This window comes from Orussus abietinus, unplaced genomic scaffold, assembly GCF_000612105.2.
Source record: "Orussus abietinus isolate OABI.00-Male unplaced genomic scaffold, Oabi_2.0 scaffold37, whole genome shotgun sequence".
In the NCBI taxonomy this organism is placed as follows: domain Eukaryota; kingdom Metazoa; phylum Arthropoda; class Insecta; order Hymenoptera; family Orussidae; genus Orussus; species Orussus abietinus.
In genome coordinates, this window is record NW_019394759.1 from 111,911 (window position 1) to 131,184 (window position 19,274).

Below are 19,274 nucleotides of genomic sequence, written 5' to 3' on the forward strand. Positions count from 1 at the left end.
AGGACAATTTTTTTTTTTTATATTATTCCTCGCGAGCCGGATTAACGAGTGCAGATCCAGACATTGTCGCCGGTCCTTTGTGTCCCAGGATCCCGGAATCAAACTAATCCCCTCGTCAAGTACATTTCATTCCACGGTATTAAGGAATCAAGAATCTCCAAGAGGCAACGAAAGAGAATGAAACAAAAAATGTTTAAAAATTAAAATAAAAAGAATAGTGAAAAATATATGTAGTATACATTGCCGTGAATCATTAAGTGATCGTCCTGTGACTAATCGCTTTATTAAAATGAATCGCGTTCGATAATGTCAAAGGTCCATGTATCGATCCCACCTATTATTGATAATTCCCGGTATGATTTATATACTTCGTGATTTCGATGCATCTCATTGTGGCATCAACAAGTGACCGTCGGCGAGCCCTCGAAAATCATCGGCCTCGATCTCGTCGATGAGTCAGACGGCATTTAAAGGCAACCATGGAAAATGGCGGTACAAATGGAAAAAAGCTAAGATTAAAAAATAACGACCCGTTACCGAGCGTCCCCGCGAAGTCAATTACTATTGCGGAAGGAAACGGCGAAGAGGATCGAGTCCTCTTCCAGTAAATGGACGCGACCTTTGAAAAGTTCATTTGCCATTAGCCATTATTGAATACGAATTCTTGCCCTCCCGGCACGCTAAATCTCGATTACAAGATGTAAAGACAGCAAATGAAGTCGACGAGTCTAATAGAATTCGAGATTAGCCAAATTGAATGGCCTCGAATCTCGTGCAATTAAATGCAATCGAGTTATTGATAACTCGTACACCAGGGGGAAAAAAAAAAGAGTCCGAATTAAGCGACATTAATTTTAACATTTATTTGATAATTAATCTTAATCAAAGGAGATTTTCTGAGGGTGAACTCAGGCCCCGATCAAATGGGCGGATTAATTTCCAGGGGGAATTGCAGGATTTTTTAGCCGGGCTATAATTGAATTTGCGCAAAAAGAATCGATTTAAATTACGACTTGGCAGATTAAATCTTGGGCCCGGTTTTAATAAACCCGATAAAAAGTGGGTGTCGCCAGGAGCGAAGTCCTTTGGGACCGATCGATACCTCGAAGGTGTAAGAGAAAACATGGGGTGGCAAATTTAAAGTTGCTATCGATTTCCCAATCAGGGGAATACACACCGCCAGTGATTTCCCTGGGACGTTATCTACACGCGACATCGAATGGCCATTTCAACAACCGCCGCTTTCCTTATCCTGGGAATTTGGCCGACCCGCCCATAAATTCGACCCCCGAAAACCGGAAGGCTTCCCCGTTCCCTTTAAACAACCTTGCTCCACTTTTCAGCCCCTCAAATCTCGATTCCACAATTGATATTACCGTTCGACCCTTAATACCCCTGATACAAATGGAACGTGCCCAACGTGCAGGATAAAATATTAATCCATCTTGTAAATTTAGTTCCACGTAAGCGGATGCATCGATCAGCTGATTTGCATAAACCACGCCATGTCGCAGCTGAGATGCATCCGGCGCAGCACACCTGCAGCCGAGCCACATGGCACGCAGCAGGACATAGTTAGGCACAAAGTGCTGCCAGTACCTGCCATTCATCTTTATCATGCCTAAGCTCCAATGATACGACAGAACTTGAACAAAAGTAATCCCTAAAGAGACCAAAATTCTAGACGGGTCGCCTATACATAAGTCCACTGGTCGACTCGCTCGCAAGCTGCATCCCGGACGCTGCATTTCGCACATCCAATACTTTCTCTGAAACGAGTCACGAGTCGACTTTTATCAACAGTCCATTATTAAGATTAAGACCAGAAAGAAAAGAAATTTTAATTATTTTCCTCATCACCACTCGCTACAACTAATCCAACCCTATCGAAATAAATTCACATCGACCATGTCCATATTTCCACCATGTACAGCAAGGCTCTTGGGCCCAATAATAATAAACCTAGAATTTACCCTGATTGTCTAACAAAACCTACTATTCACTTTTCGAGGTTCCGACATTATCAGACTCAGCTGCGTCTCATGCCAAATATTGCCCGAGTCTCTTTACCCGAACCAGTCATAGCAATGGACTGCCGCACATGGCAACTCGACGACCGAGACTGTTCTACCTGAAATACCTTTTAACGTCCATGTCAAGCATTGGGCGCTTAAATAAAAATCACAACCGAATCGCGTCTAATTATTGTTAAATCAGTACTTACCAGGCGCGCGAGTAGATCGCGAATCAGCAGCGCTGCATGGCCGGTCGGCGCGTGCCGTAGATCGGCGTAGGCAGCGCCACGCGCGGCCGCCCGGAGAAGCAGCGGCGCTGAGCGGTGGGCTGCGCTGCCAAGCGCGGTGCAGGCTTGCTGCGCTGTCAGGCTGCAGGTCAGTGCTGCGCTGCTAGGCACCGCGGCCGGTCCAGCAGGTGCGTGGGGGTGTCCGGCGGGTGGCGCTGCGGGCGGGCGAGATGTTGCCGGCTTCGTGGCCGGGCAGCCACTGAGGGCCGAGCCGCGGCGTACGCGCGCTGCGAGTCCCTCCGAGGTGGCGGCCGATCGATAAGAGAGGTGGAGGGTGGCCGCCACACCAGCCGGGGCGCGGGCATAAAGGGGCGGAAGCGGTGAGGGATGGAACTACCGAATCTCTGCGAGGCCACTCGGGGATGCTGCGTTTGACTTGCGGGACTTTTTGCCGCTCTTTTGCGAGCCCCAGCGCGTCGGAGCTCCTGCCGTTCCTCCTCTGATTTACTCCCACGGGGACCCCCAAAAGGGCGATTTCGGGCCCACTTTTCGAGGCGGCTAAAGTCAAGAAGAAGCTTAGCTTTAGCTTCGATGTCAATTTCGGTTTCATGGGAAGCGGAGAACTTTAACTTCGGGTTAATTATCCAGGGTTTCCTAAATCTCGGTGATAACGGCATTAAACGCGGGACAAAGGAGGTGAATAGAGAGGCCGAACTGCGGAGTAACTGCGACGCTACTCAATACATAATATTGCGCAAAAATTCTATTCGATCGGAATAATGGAACGGGCGGGTGTTCACCTCTTTGGGCTGATAGTGAAACGATTGGCACTGTTTGAATTTCATTTCTAAGTGCCATGGGTATAGGATTTCGGGATGTGAATTTAATGGGCTAGCTTTCAACGGGGGTGAAATCCCAGGGGTGGAAGCGGAGAGATTCAGAGGGTGGGATGATAATTTTTATTAGGGTGGGGTGAATCTCAGTCTGGAGACGTTATAGGAACCAAAGGTCATCCTCGTGTGCCCAAAATGACGAAGTCAGGGTGAAAGCCAGCCGAGGGTGTGCTTAGCATGCCACGACACGCCATCGGTCCTCAAACCAAGAGACACCCCGCCATCGAGCACATGGAAATTTCAGAAGGCTTCCGAACTTCGTCACCCCATCGTCTTCCCCGGACCTACCTCTTGCCCCACTTCCTGAACCCCGAAATCCACTCGACCAATTCTCGCGACATTCCTGGAGGAAATGAAAAACCTAGTGAACTTCCACCCCCACGATGTAAACCATAACTTTAATACTTGTTATAAGTATAAAAAAATAAATAAGAATTGTTAGTGCCTTATTCTTTTCCGTTCCCATCGGAAAAAAAATGAATTCGATATTGGATGGAATTTTTTTGTCTAACCGTGGTCGTTGAAAGAAAATGGCGGAAAGCCGCGGTTTCTGGAAACCGAAGTATGGGATTGAAGGAGTCGTGGTTACAGATAATGCAAGTTTGATAACGTGCCCAGTATTATGACAAGCCCGGTGGTTCCCGGATATATTCCTAACGCAGGGCACTCCTGGGAGCCATCCTTCTTGGCGCCCTTCAGACACCACTTTAGAGCCGCTCCTGGATGGCTCCCTAAAAGCCCTCGGCCGAGGATCTCCAAAGTAACGTGAGTACTTACCAGCTTCAGGCATATCTGCAACCACGGTACAGCCATTAAATTATTCACCCATCATCCGTCATGCCATTCCAGAAAGAAAGCCGTATCATTGCTGCTCAATTCGGTCACACGCGAGGCGATGAAATGGTCATTTTCCCCTAGAATGACATATTTCAACTTTTAAGGCATTTTGTCACCGTACACACCCTTATAAATCACTTTATTTAATATTACATACATTGACATCATGAAACGATCATTGTATTTATAATCAAGCACTTTACAAACGAAATTGCCGTGTCTCTCACGAGATACTCTGTATATTTTTTACATATTGTATAAAAGAGGACGTTTAGGGATGATAACAGTTTGGAAATATATTCAAAGGGTGATAACGCTACTTTAGGAGAGATAATCCTGGTCCTTGTCACATTTTAATGCGACAAGGTGAGGTTTCTAAGAGATGCGAACCCCGGTAATCTGAAAAGGAACCGGGGAATTATGCCTTATCAGCTGGTTCCGGTGAATTATCCTTACCCCCATCTTTCCCAGCTTCCAGACGCCATGTTATCAGGCTCTGGAACGTTATTACATTCTCGCTCCGGGGCTTTCCCTGGGAGCGAACCGGCGTATTGCTCGCCGTCTGAATAGGGAATTTATGGAGGTTAGGTTGGCAGCGCCGGATTGAACCAAGAGCAAAGGTGACGTCGCTTACGGCCTCCCTGAAAGGTGGAAATCGTGCCCAATTTCTACGGGCAATCCCTTTCCACCGGATCGAATTTCCTTACGCCATTGCACGGGACTAAATGCAGTGAAAATTATGTTCGAAAGGTGGCAGCGCTCGAACTAATAGCGACAGTGGCGCGCTCGTGGCGTCGCGGGGAACCTTAAAATGGTGAAGCACAGGGAGCGTCTGCTGTCTCGTGGCAATCTCTTTGCAGCCGATCGAAGTCTTGTCTGTCATTAGAACGATGTAACGACGGTTTCGCCGACTATTAAAAAACAACGATAATACCTTCAGACCTCAGATGAGAAAGGAATTCCCTTGACGTGAGAATCTATGGCGGCCCAGGTCTGACACGAAGGACTCGAAATAGGAAATATCTCCAGATTCTTAACATCTCACGAGTCCTTTTTTCGATACCTTTTGCGGTGAAATTTGGAAATGCATCGGGAAGTTCGAGCATGATATCGGAAAAGCGCTTCGAAATTGGGTAATATCGGTGGCTGGGCCGCTCGGAGAATGAGCCGATCCTCTCTCCCCTTAAGTGAATTACAAGGGGGCGGAGGCATGGGGGGAAAAGCGGCTCGTTACGTAATATCGTTCAGGAAAATTCGCCGTGGGTCTCCTTTGTCGCGCGAGGGCGACAGAAACAAGCAATTTAGTCCTCCCTGGTGCAAGGACCTCTCGAGGGTGCGCCATCCCCCTCGAGCGTTTGCACTTTCAACCCTCAGCACCGGATCTCTTCAGCTGAATCGTGATATTCCGGGAAAATTTATTGTACACATACGTACGCGATGTCGGACATGAGCTAGCCTACATCCCTAAGGATTTTTTAAAAAATATAGAAAGCCCTGGGAGAGAATTTTCACCGCTGATAAATGTGTATTATACACACGCGAGTGAAATAATTCCCTTAATGAATATTCAGTAACTAAAGGTGGAGTAAAGAATCTCGGGCTCTATTTTCCCGTACACTGGGACTTCTCGGTTCACTTTTACGGCATTTTCGAAATTGGAACGCAGGGCTCTGGGAGGAAATGTTACACCATTAAACGCCTGGAACATGCGAAGCGCCCGGCATGTAAATTTCTATTACGACCACAGTCACGAGCTGTTTTCTGCGAGTTTTAATCCACGTTGTGGTAAACCCTATTAGTAGAGGTGTGCTGAGAGGCAGATATTCCGCCTGAGAGGAAAATTTCGGGGAAACTGAATTAATAAACCAGAACTTAATTATTCCATCTCGCGCCCCACGAAGCTAATTAAAATTCGACCATAATATATCGGCACAATATCCTCAAGGCCCTCCCACCAGGAAAACGGACCAAGAGTTATGCATCGCGTAAAAAGAAGGAACATTAAACATTCCTCTTAATTCAGGGTCCCTATACACCTTGAAGTTCGCGCGGAAGCTAGGGATTCCCAATCGAGCTCGAGTTTCCTCGTTATCAGCCAGAAATCCCCCTCATCCCGCTTAACAATCCTTAATAAGATCAATAAGAAACTTTTCTAAAGACCCACGGCAACAAAGAGTAATGCCGAAGTTGTTATAAAAAAAGTTTCTTTCTAAGGGAGGAAGTTTCACTCTAGCGAAACTGGACCGCGAGGTGTCATGGCGGCGCGGGCGTCATCAGCGGCTCTTCCCTTATTTTCTAACGTTCCTCGGTGTCCACGAATTCGGATAAACATTCGCTTTTCAGAATGAAAATTTATGGGCTCGATGATCATGTCGATCGTTGTGAAATTTTCTTTTCTTCGATTTAACTTCAGGAGCGCCACCATGGCGGGTCGCGCGCTTTTGAATCGGAGCCAGGGATGCTGGCAGTGGAGCCATTTTTCGTGACGTTTGACCCGTTTTCGCGGGGCAGTGACGTCACCGCAAGACTGTCAGATCAATGGTCCCCGGGATTTGGTAGCCCTGCTTCGGAGGTTCGCTCGCTCGCACTTTGCGCACACTCGGTTAACTTCACGTAGCACGTCCACCCACAGAGAAGCGTCTCTCGCGCGCACACATCATGGCGACGGGGTTGAAAGAACGTCGCACTTGTGACGCGTTCCCACCGGGCTGAGAATCAAAGGGTGGCGGGATTAAAAATAAATCTCTCTTCCGACGAACTTCAGCCGCCTCCCTGTCGACAGGATTTCGAGAAAAGTGCTCGAAACCAAAAATTGCGACCTTTCATCCCGCCGATGAAAACGACGCCATGATGATTTCGCGTGGCGAGTATCTAAAAATGCATATAAAACAAATATGAATATATATGAAATATACCTGTTAGAAATTTAATCCAGTCTCTTCCGAAGAACATCAGGTGCGACCCTCGAACGGATTTTTCGAAAGGTGCAAAGTGTGAAAATAAAAATTGCGACCTTCCATCGAGATGCTGAAAACGGCGCCATGACGATTCCTCAGAGGAAGTACCTAGAAAGTATATGTGAACCATGTTTTTATTTATAATTATGACGCGAGAAATAAGTTACCTGTTATACATTTAATCCAGTCTCTTCAGAAGGACATCAGGTACCACCTCGAACGGTGCAGTGTGAAAATAAAAATTGCGACCTTTCATCGAGATGCTGAAAACGGCGCCATGACGATTCCACAGAGGAAGTACCTAGAAAGTATATGTGAACCATGTTTTTATTTATAATTATGACGCGAGAAATAAGTTACAAAGAATTTTATGGTGAAATATTGTTCGCTAAACATTGAACATTACGAGGCCCTTTCCGTTTTGATGGTTACGGATCGCGGAAATGCATTTCCATGGACGACGTATCGTCCAGGTGGTAAAGGGAGGAAATCAAATATCGGCAGGTCGATGGTCGGAAATGTGTCTTCATTATTCATGTTATTTCTCTCATTGTTGAATTATCCGACAATCCATCTACTTCCCGAATGTATAATTCAGGGAAATGTAATCGAACACGTGTCAGGGACACGTGTCGTGGACAGGTGATTGAAAGAGCGTCGCACTTGTGACGTCCTATCCGTTCCGGAGATCAAAGGGTGACAGGATTATAAATAAATCCGACCTCCTCGAACGAGCTCGCTTCCATTCACTCTCTTCAAATCATCCGAAAAATACCGCCTAAAAAACTCCATCCAACCGACTAATCCTATTTACATCTAAACATGATAACGAAGGAAGAACAACCAGCTCAATAGAAATACTTCCACGTGCTTCCGTCTATATCCCTCTTATTCACATTCCCTAATAAATATTTATTCAGTGGTCTCAGAGATATCGAGAAATATCAAAATTCACGGTCCGTCGCGCACCTTCCGAAACGATTGACGTTCCCGCCATAGATATTAAGGGTAAGGGGGTGAGCGCCACTGGCGTGACGTCACTGAGGCCACGATGACGTCACCGGGCGTTCGATACCAGGGGACGGAAAGGTGGGGGTTCTCAGCGGAGATGAGAGTAAAAGGTGAAGAAAGAGGTTGAGATGGAGGAGGCTGCGTGGGAGTGGAGGGGGAGGGAGGCTGAAGAGGAAAATGAAGTGGTGGCTCGGAAAACGAGGGGGGAAGGGGTTGTCAACACGAAAAAAGATATGGTCGCCATCCTGATGGGACCAGGGGGTCTCTTCTCGACCCCAAGGTCAGTGCCAAGGACGGTTATATAACCTCGAAAATTTGGGATCGAATCAAAAACACCTTCTTCAGGTGTAAAAAAAAACTTCTCCAAATATATATATATACATATATATGTGCCCGTCAGTAGTCCTTTCCGTCATAATCTCGGTTACATTATGTTAATACGGTCACGAAACAACTGAAATCAATTATAATGCACCAAATACGGATAATCTATCTTCTCGGGTTCATCCAATTCTTTTATTAGCTAAAGAAAAAATACATCTAACGAAATCCCTTTAAATATAGCAATAAAAAATAGAAATGGTTCGGTTTTTAAAAATGTTGATGTGAACCGTGATGTGGAGGGAGAAGGGAGAGGCTGAGGAAGAGAATTAAGGGATAGCTTGGAAAGCAAGGGGGAAGGGGTTAATAACATGAAAAAAAATGGCCGCGGTTCTGATGAGGATGGTTACATGACCTCGAAAATTTCGGATCTGGGGGAATACTTTTAAATGTAGGAAGCAATAAGAAATGGGAAAGATGTTGATAAGGGAAATATTGGGAGATAAGTTGATGGAAACTAGGGGAAATTATTGGAAAGGGATGGAAAGGCGTTTCGGGTTAAGTGCAACATGGCGTGTGATGTAGATGACAGGCTGAAGAGTTATGGGGGAAATTTCGAAGCGCGGGAGGAAATGGAATTGCAGAATCCCGGCTGAGGGCTCGTCCGAGGTTCGCGAAAACTTCGGGGGCCTTTATAGATCCGGCGTTGAATGAGTAATAGCGGCTGCGAGACTCGCGCGGAACTTGGCGATAAATCGATGAATGCTTAAAGAGCTTCCGGATGCATGTGTTGCTGCACTTGAAAGTGCAACCTCGTTCCCGAGTCCACGTAAGAAGCACCGTTTGAGGGCTCCGACCTGAACCGGGATGACGGATCTTTTTCGTGACAAGTTTCCGATATGACGAAGGTCGTCTGGGTTTATTTAAATGGCGCCCGCCATCTTGTCCGCGGTCGCCTTACCGACGATCGCTTAGAAATATGAAATACCAATGTTGTATACGTACTTGTTAAATGTTAACCCTCTACAATGCCGCATGACTTTTACGACGAGACTCGATATAGTGCCTCACTATCGTCCCACCCCTTTATAACCAAGAAATCTGAGTATAAATTGGTAATTCATAAACATGTCATTAATATCAGGAGGTCGGTGTTTACAAGTTTCGCCTTACATCGGTTTTCTTTTAGCTGGAAAACGAAACTGGGTTACGGAGGGTTAACTTTCTCGGTTTAAAAATCACTGTAAAATGGTTATGAGGGTGGATATGCGCGATAATCGTCTCGATGTAAATCATAGATGTAAATATCCTAGCGGCATCGAGAAACGTCTTCCGGTTCTTGATAATTGTCGCCTTAGTGCTGCAACCGGAGCAGTGGCCATCCGGCGGTGAATGGCGGCGAAATTACTGCCGTATGGAGGCAGAGGGTCGTTCAAGAGAGCTTTAAGATTCTTATGATCCTTTTTTACTCGACTCCTCCGACCCACCCCTCGCTCCTTTTCCGGATCTCTTCCCGCTCTCCAGGGGATGCAACCGGGTACAGCCGCAGTGCGCCACCCCCACTATACAGCTCTCTCACAGTTGGCAGCACTGTCGTAAAAGGTGCACTGTAATTCCCTTCCTTTCCCCGATATGCTCCGACCATTCGCTGCCTCCCAACATATTTCGACACAACGGGATGATCCAGGGTCCGTCAAGATGTTCCAGCAAATTGATTTTTCCTGATAGCAGAAAAAAGAATTACATCGGAGCTTCGAAATGGATTTGAGGAATGGGAAACCGAGGCTTGGGAGAAGCGCGCTCGGATAGCATTGCGTGCAGTTTTATCGTCACCAACCACTGCAATTTGGGCTGCGAATAAGGGGGAAAACTGTTTTTCGATAGGCCATGGCTGATGCTGCGAGTTTCCTTCTGGATCTCGTGAATAAATTATCGGACTAACACATAGGGAGATAAATTGCCGGCAAACGGAGACTTCGTCCGTATCGACTTGTGCACCTACGTGGCAGCGCGTGGCGCCATCTAGCGGACGTCGTGAAAACCGTGTACAACGAATCCGAGGTCCTTCCAGTTACCGTGATATTATCTGGGGATTTAGGAACGTTCCTTGATTCCTGCAGCCGGTAACTTCTTGAAGCTTGCTATTGTTCGAAGTCGCCCTCTCTTGCTGGTATCTAACGGCTTCGTGCAATCGGAGAGTTTATAACTCGACACTCTTGACATTCAACGGTTCCACGTAATTTACATCGACTTTTCGCCGCCCATGGCTCGTAAAACTGTTCGGATGTACTTTGCAAGTTGCAAACGGCGTTTCTAAAAGTAACTAGGGAAACAAATCAATCCGAGAGATTCTTCGCCGAATGCCGCTGAAAATGAACGACAGGCTGCTTTTCAAAAGGCCCGCTGCGGAAAGTATTTACATCGCCTTTAACACATTGTAAAGCGCAAAAACAAAACGGTCGGGAATAATTTTGAAATATCTTCGATTGTCTGTAATAAAATCCGTGCGAGAGATCGCAGGTTAGATAGAAATTCCATTCTCTTCGGCACACCGTAATGAGCATCTACTTGGGAGTTTACTAAACACCGGGCAATTATACCGGGCACAATGATTCACTAGGGACGTTTTTGAGCGTCAGCAAAATGGCGGTCACTGACTGTCAAGAGTCGAGGCGCGCGTGGGTTCATCATCCGCGGCACGAATTACGACAGAGAGTCAAGACTCTATTCAATCTTCGCCACATGAACCAAACGAAGATTTGTGGCATGTTGATTAGTCCCCAGTTGGCTGAACTTAACCTCACCTCACATCTACAGGGTGGTTCAGAAGACCCTGACGCGGGATTCTTTTTCTGACCTGAATCATTTCCCAACATTTCGGAGTACTCCACCAAATGCAAAGGACCGACGATACCAAAATTTCCCAAACAGAGAAGGTTGGAACGCACATCTTGATACAGGGACTCTTATAGAACATTTTTCCGCAGTTTCTAATATTCGCATGCCAGTTCCTTTCTCCCGCAGGTAAGAATTCTCGTTGATTTCCATTGAATGAAACAATTAAAGCAGGGTATATTATTTTCGCGTGCAAAGAGCAGGTATTGTGTGCGAGTATTAAGCGGCGTCTCATCTTCCACAATTTGTAGGTGGTGAAAGCACGTAACGACCACGAGATGGGCGGCCATCTTGGAAATATGCAGCCTACGAGCAGGAGGACAATGGACTCGAGATGAAAATTGACGGATTCGGAAAAATGCTCCTGAATTTCTCCCGCTCATCGCTATCTCGTCCATTTCCCTTACTCACGCGGAGTTTCGCATGACTAGACGATTATAGTTTCTCATGAGTCACCCTTTGCACGAGCCTCGGCTAATCCATTCTGCTCATCTCGTTCGGACTAATTGGAAAAGCCTTGCGAGCGATGGCGACAAATTCGCCTCACTCTCTTGAACCGTAAATTACGATTTTACGATGACGGACCAGCTCGGAGAGAAGACCTTGTCGCCTCCGTTCTAGAACCGGCGCGGCCATCTTGAAAAGCTCATAGAAATTCTACACAACGTCCGCTTTATATTACTCCCTGGCAAGCCGACCGTTATCGTCGGTCCCCCGTATCGAAAAGATTATACATTAAGTATACCGCAGCTTCGTATCTATATACAAGTTCAGTCTTAAAAGATTAGATTATAGTTATAAAACGAATCGCAAATAGCGCCTGTCCTGCTTAGAAAAGTGAGGTAAGGAAAAGTGACCTTCCACGGTAGGATGAGGAATTCCGATTACAAGGTGGATTTCCAAAAAGCCCCAACGGCGGAATGCGTTCCCAAAAGTCGCGACAGCGGCTTAATATGCGTATTACGAGCCGCATCGGCCTCGTCTAAATTTGGATTCGTCGCCTGGCGACATACGTCCAGGGCGTATATGAATTTCATTTTGCCAGAGGGTGCATTTTTTAAGGGGGATTAAAGGAGCGATCCGTCTCGGTCTCTCAGCGCCCGCGATAAAGTCGAGCGTCCCATAACTCACGAAATTGAGACCCCGTGATCCCATAAAGCATGATATGTGGGTGCAGGTCGCATCCCCTCGCGCATACTTCGACGCAATAATATTTATGCACGTTAATAATTGAGCAACCAAGCAACATCCTCGAAAAAGTCCTTCGAGAGTATCACGGTAACCTTTGAGGTTATTTATCGCCCTCGAGCGCAGATATTATTGCTTTCATAATTATGGGCACTGTATAGTGCTTTTCGGGGATTCCCCATACACTATACGTTGCACAGATAGAACTGTATCGGTGATCACTGAGCGATGGCCGGGAAAAAAGTCCTAACCCACGAGCGCGCATGCGCAGACCGAGTCACGATTTCACGGTGAGACAGGAATCGAGCGATAGATCGTGATTTCGTTAATGATCCCGATAATGATCCCCCAGGGGGGGAGGGGGTGTTATTTCGAAATAATTTATAGCCGGATCATAATTGATCTACAAAGTTACCCCGGCGTAACCGAGCCTGCGTTTCCCCCGAAGTGAAAGTAAAAGTGGCTCAACTGAGCTATGGTAACGGATCTATGTCTCGCAGGATCACGAAGACAAGGTAGAGTCCTGCTGCACCGACCGGCCGGCTTTTGCGAATCCGGTAGTCGGAAGCTGCAGTCAAGGTCGCTGGACCAGGAAGGCCGACGCCTTCTACCTCGCAACTGGACAAGAAACCTCAAAAAAAATGAAAATTAAAGAAAGGCACCGCGATCAGCCCGGCAAATTGGTATGGAAAGAAATAAAAAACTCGGCAGAGTTTCACGCCAAATATGTTTCGGGATTTCTGGTAACGGTAAATAACATGACAATTTTCTAGATTTAATATAATAACCGATTGGATATAAGTATTTTATTTGTCCGTGACATCTGGAGGAATTCGGCCTGAACGAAAATGGACCAATCAGAGCGTTGGATTTTGGAAAGAGGACGGGATGGCGAATTATAGAGTTTCGCGGTGGCGGAATTCGCAAACTCCCAAAATCTGGTTCACATCCCACGACGATACGCTGGGGAATTTAAAATGCCCCCTCAAAGTCCGATGAAATATTCAAAACCTCGTAAAGTCCCATTCCTACGTTCCCGAGTGGTCGTTGCACATTTTTTTAAACCGCTCGACGTCTTGTCCTCCTTTGAAAAACCTCGGGAAGAATGTTTAATTAGTGAATTAAATCCTGCTCGAGGCCGCGTTCAGTTGTTTAAACAGAGTCAGGTTGTTTAAATGGAGGTTATGGAAGCACGGTCCTCGAGACAAACGATTGTCGTGCGATTTGAAGATATCCCGCGCATAACATCTGCATTCTCTCGCTGAACCGTGCATTAAAATAACCTACATACTTACTGTAAACGAGGGGCCTCCTGAAATACCTACGCAGAACGAAGTTTCGAGAATGCAAATCGTCGGGAGGAAAGTCGCGCGTGATGTCCCACCAGGGAAAAGCGTGCAGAGTTAAACTGTTAATTCGATATATTTGCATTCCTTTCCCCGTATTTACGTATTCGCTTCTTGCAGGGGTTCTAATTACCCCTCAACTTTCTAATTAAAAATACACCACTTCAGTCGTTTACACGTATACGTGCACTAGGGATGTTCGATTCCGATTCGATTCTTTAAAAAATCGATTTTTTTGCTGAAAGAATCGATTTTTAGAATCGATTCTTTACTATTTGATTTTCTTGAGATTCGATTCTTTACCCTCAGAATCGAGAAACCGATTCTTTTTGACTGAAACGATAGAGGGGAGAAATTCGCTTCGCTCATTGGTTGCTGTAGGTCGCTACGACAAGATTGGCTACTGAAACTCAGCGTCGTAGCGCACTCTTGTCATAACACTACCTGACTTTCAACAGCCAATCAGAACCTCTCATTTGTTCCGTCGACCATCTCGGCCGGAAATATCGGCCAAAGGGAAAGCTAGAGAAGACATATAATTGCTATATAAACTGCTAATTATTGTTTAGTTTTTTTATACAACAGTCATTTCATTTTCATGGATGGCTTTCGACACGTAAAAATGTATTAATTAAATTTGTGTTAAATATATATAAAAAATTTCCGATTTTTTGGATCGATTATTGCAGAATCGATTCTTTGGATTCCGATTTTTAAGAGAATCGATTCTTCTAAGAGAATCGAACATCCCTAACGTGCACTATGACCCGGGCGATATTTCGCGTAAGCGATCACTGGTAAGCTCACATAACCTATAAACGGCTCGCCGGCAAGGTTGCTCCAAATGTACTTGGAATTCGATACCGTACTTCACACGGTTCGAGCATTCCTCGTCAGTACATGCGGTGCATCGAAATAAGCGCATCCCAAGTAACTCGAAATACAAGTCGAGTAGCTTGACGTACTTAGGTGGAGTAAACGCGAGCGGGGCGCCATAATCGTTTTTCGAGAGCAGCCGGTCTCGGCGCGTCTCGGGATATTTTCGGAAGGCATTTTTCGCTCGCGAGCCCACATGTTCACCGAGCACGGCCGCCATCTTGGTCTCGGCTGACTGGTGGCGTGCAGATTTTTTCCAAGCTGCGTTTGTTTTCAACCAACGGACCGCGATGAGCGACATTGCACTCGAAAGCTCTCGATGCATCTATCGACAGGAGTCGACGCGTCGACCTAACCACAAACGCGGGTGCTGCGCCGCCATCTTGCATCCTCGAGCGCGACCACTTTGCGAGACCTATCGATATCGAACGTTCGATACGTTCGATACGGACCAACGACTGCCGAGATAATTATCCTGGTCCGATGAACAGACGTAATAGATAAAGCGATTGATGGATGGGATCCCCCCCGTTTTTATTTCCCAGCCCGGGGTACCCCCTTTGTTCGCGCAGCGAGATGTTAGCTAACAAACTTAATTGCACAGCCGACCGTAGGGCTCGTTCCTCTTCGTTTGCATTCGCATTCACTACGCATGCCCTTCTTCTCTTTTTTTTTTCGATATATTTTTCAAAAGGAGGATGTGGTTATGGATTAACTCTTTAAAGCAGGACAGAGGATGCGCTGAAAGTATGAGCGCGCGAGGGATGATACGCCTGCAGACTTTTATCCCATGTTTAGTCTTTAGGATATTTATAAATACTCCGAAAGGTTGTTTCTTCTTTCTCCATGGGTTATTACTAACTGGCAAACTTGCTCTCGATGTGGATAAGTGATAGGTGGCAGGAAGGGTTAATAATAATCGTTTAAGTGCTCAGTTTTTGCTGTAAATGTTAGGTATGATACCATGACTCACGTAGTATGCAACGTGCGAAAGGAAACAGACGGCATAAGTATCAGATCGAAAGGTATGATAAGCGTGAGTATTTTCAATTCAAATAGCCTCTGGTTTCGCTCTTTCGAGGTGTACTTTTCAGCTTTATATACCGCGCGGCCATCTTGTTTCCTTGAACGCGATCGTTTGGCGCGTTATTGATATTCCACGACCGACACGGATCAACGATCGCTAAAATAATTATTCCCATTCGACTGAGATCCGACGGATCAAACGGATGATTGATTGACTTCTCCCTTTTCTATTTCGAAACCCGTTGTGACATTAATGGAGGTCAAATGATTTTTCACGACGCCTGGGATGAACGAGACACCCTAACGAACGACGTTGTCATTCAGCCGAGCAATTTGCATATAAGTAATTCCTCTTTCATGTTCATTACGTAAAGAAATGGTGACAGAAAAATATGCGAACAACCGTTACGTGAAGTCCATTCAAATTTCGCTTCATAATTCATTCAAAGGAACCCTTCGATCTCCGTCACCCTTCGGAGTGACGTGAAGCTCGTACTCATAGACCACTACCCTAGTAAAGTGCAATTCCTCTTCGAAATTAAGTGCACATTTTTGCTCATTTTTTAAATATTCGGATTATACAAATCAAGAGTGGATACTTTAAATACCGCGAAGATTTTATCTCTTCCTCTTGCGTGGACTTTGAAAATCAAATCCACGCGGTATACTTGTTTAAAATATATTGTTGCATAATTAAGTTACATGCACCGAGGCATTTCTGGAGCACCATTTTTTCCTTCAGGGGAGAGACGACATCTACCGGATGGTTTCGTAATTTTTCGGTCACCGCCTCCATGAATCGCTAACGCTAATGGATCTCTATCGTTTCTCGGTATCACGATCCATATTCACTAGACCAAGCGATCCTACTATCGATATGATAAATCGCCCCGTACATACGTAAGTTAACAGTTTCTGCGAAAGAAATTGTTACTAAAAGAAATAGGGTAAACTTATATCTACTTAAGTCCTCGACGGAAACGTGGAGAAAAGCCCATGGATCGTAGTGCACACTTTAAATGGAAGCACGACATGGTCGAATATGTCCCTTGGTGTCTAATTGCTGCTTATTTTAAAATTTAGATCATCTTCATTTCGAGACGCCGCGAATCAGCCGTCGCGCCCTGACCTCTGCACTTGGCGAGCGAGCGCGTGTGAGTGAGCGGCGCCGGGTGCCGGCGGCCTTATATAGCCTCGGCGGCGGCGGCGGCGGCGGTGGTGGGGGGGACGGTCGCCGAGATCGTGAACCGGCTCCTTCCCATTAGCTTGTCAGTCGCTCGCCGTACGCGCGACAGTGCGGTGAGCAGGTGTGTACTCCGGCTCTGAATGCAGATCCACTCGTCAGTTGGCAAACCTCGGGGAAACAAGTAAACAATAAACGAGCCAACAAGTATAATCGCGATAATCCCTACGAGTGTCAGTGGCGACCACTTCGCGTGAAGGTTAGTTGCTTGAAATAATCCCAGAAAGGAAATTAATTTCGTTCAACGGATCACGGGAGTGCTTAGTGGGCAGGCGCGACAAGAAAATTCGGAAAAGTGGAGGAAGACATAAAGAACGACGATCGACTCGATAAAAAAAAAAAAAAAAGAGGGACTTTTGGAAACCTTATTCATTCAGTCCAGCTGAATAAACATTGAGACGCGCAGCGCCGGGGCGACGACCGACCCGATCGGACATTTTGAATGGGGATCAATCGGGAATGAGGTTAGGTCGGTCGCGAGTGGACTCTTGGCGAGGTTAGGGAGATATCGGTGTCGCGGCCGAGGAAAATCGAGGAATGTATTCGGCGCTCGACAGGTGGGCCACTTAACGCGCGATCCTAACCTACAACCTGGTCACGGAATATCGGAGTTTATCCTCCTTTACTCGAACTTTGATCAAAATCAACGCCAAGCCTGTTTATCTTGCACGAGGCGCAAGTGATATACAACTGCAAATATTACGTAACGTTTATTAAATGTAATAATCGTTTCTCGTTATTCAAACATGGCAGACGGCTGGAAGGACGCGAGGTGAACGAAACTCGATCCGAGACTTGCAATCAAAAAGCCTGACAATTTGTTTCTCGAAATTTTACAAGACGAGATACAGTCTTCACTCCAGAATAACGACGTTAATCGCTAATTTGGAATTACCGAATCTCAAAATCGACCGTGTTAATTTTTGTGGATTTAAAATGCCAACCGGCAAGAAACGCCTCGATTAAAATAGTCCAGTTTTACGGATTTATGACGTGGAAAATAACCTACGAAGTGCCAAATTAAGTGAACGTTCTCTTTAGGAGTTATTGCAGTTCCTCGACGGCGACGAATTAAATGCGAAAAGAATCGCGGAGTTTAAGAGAGTGCCAAGGCAAATATCGCAAAACTTGACTTAACCTAAATTAACGACGAGTTCTTATCCCCCCCGCAGTCTGTTACACGTTACGCGAAAATTTCTAAAGGAAAGTGCTGACCAAGAAGTGAAGAAAGTTTCGAGTACTTGCGCCGGTTCGCGAAAACGGCCAATCAAGATTACGAACTACGACTTATCAAGAAGACTTAACCCGCTAGTTCTACACGTCTTCTACGAGGGAAATTATCGATAACGTAAAACGAGATCGCTGGCAAAGTTACGAAGAAAGTGGAAAAAAAAAAGTTCCTTCTAAGAGACTACTAGCGCCGCGCACGAAAACGGCAGCCATCCGAACTAAGAGGAACCTCACTTCGCCGAAAATTTTATCCAGCCTTGAGGAATATCATTTTCAAGGAGGAGAAATTGGAAAGTGCTACCTTTTTGATATCCATGTTTATTATCACGGTAGAAGACTGAATATAAAAATATCGTCGCATATTGGACGAGATTAATGGACAAATCGAAGCGAGTCTTCCCAGAGCATCGAGATCGAGATTCGACGAGGAAGTGGAGATCGATCTTAATTCCCCAGATTGCTATCCGCGGATCGGGGGCTAGGGGAAAAATGGACATCCTCGTGTAAACATCCCTAGGAGGGAATTTCAAGATGATGATGGCACCGCAAGTTGTGGGCGTCCTGCTGAAGAAACCAGGACAGCAGGCCCACCCACGCGTAGGGTCCCTAGATCCCCAGGAGACGAAAATTCGCGGTAAGTCGAAATAGCTTCCTTCTCCAATTTAATATTACACGGCGGTCACGCACTGGGCGGAAAACAATGACTTTCTATAAATAGAAGAAGAAATTCTTAGGGAAAAAGAAAGGATTTTCTCACATTTGGACCGTAGCGAGTAATTTTGCTGGACAGTCCATTTCTTGCTCGGTGTAGTGGTCGAAATAAAAAGCGGCAATGAAACGAGGGATTAAAATCCGAAGAGTCAGGCGTTGATACGCCTAATCTCCGTTTCGTTCCGAGAGCAATAAACGCACCTGTATTTACGTCCGTAGTATTGTGAGGCTGAAACCTCGTTTACAACATTCGTGACCGAGTACTCGATCTAACGTAAACGAACTCTCATTGGCGGCGGCTAAAATAATTTCGAAATCGAGTGCTCTCCTCTCTCGCCTAGGAGCACGGGGAGATAAAAGTGAGGTTATCTTGTCGGGGTGATTCCGTAATATTAGATTTTCAGCCAGAGCGCGATTTATTGTAGACCGATGTCCATCCAAGGTTGGAAATTTCGGGGGGAATTTTCTCGGAATTTTCAGACTCTCCGCCGTTGTCAA

General features: G+C 46.0%; 1 protein-coding gene across 1 annotated transcript in view; it reads left to right on the forward strand.

Moving 5' to 3' along the window:
• Positions 1–16,884: 16,884 nt before the first annotated feature.
• The window catches only part of LOC105696324, a 41,235-nt gene continuing 38,845 nt past the window's right edge, over positions 16,885–19,274 (forward strand). The window contains exon 1 of the mRNA XM_012418720.2: positions 16,885–18,699. Within this exon, the coding sequence (XP_012274143.1) occupies positions 18,597–18,699 (103 nt within the window). The 5' untranslated portion in view covers positions 16,885–18,596. The remainder of the gene's footprint in view (positions 18,700–19,274) is intronic.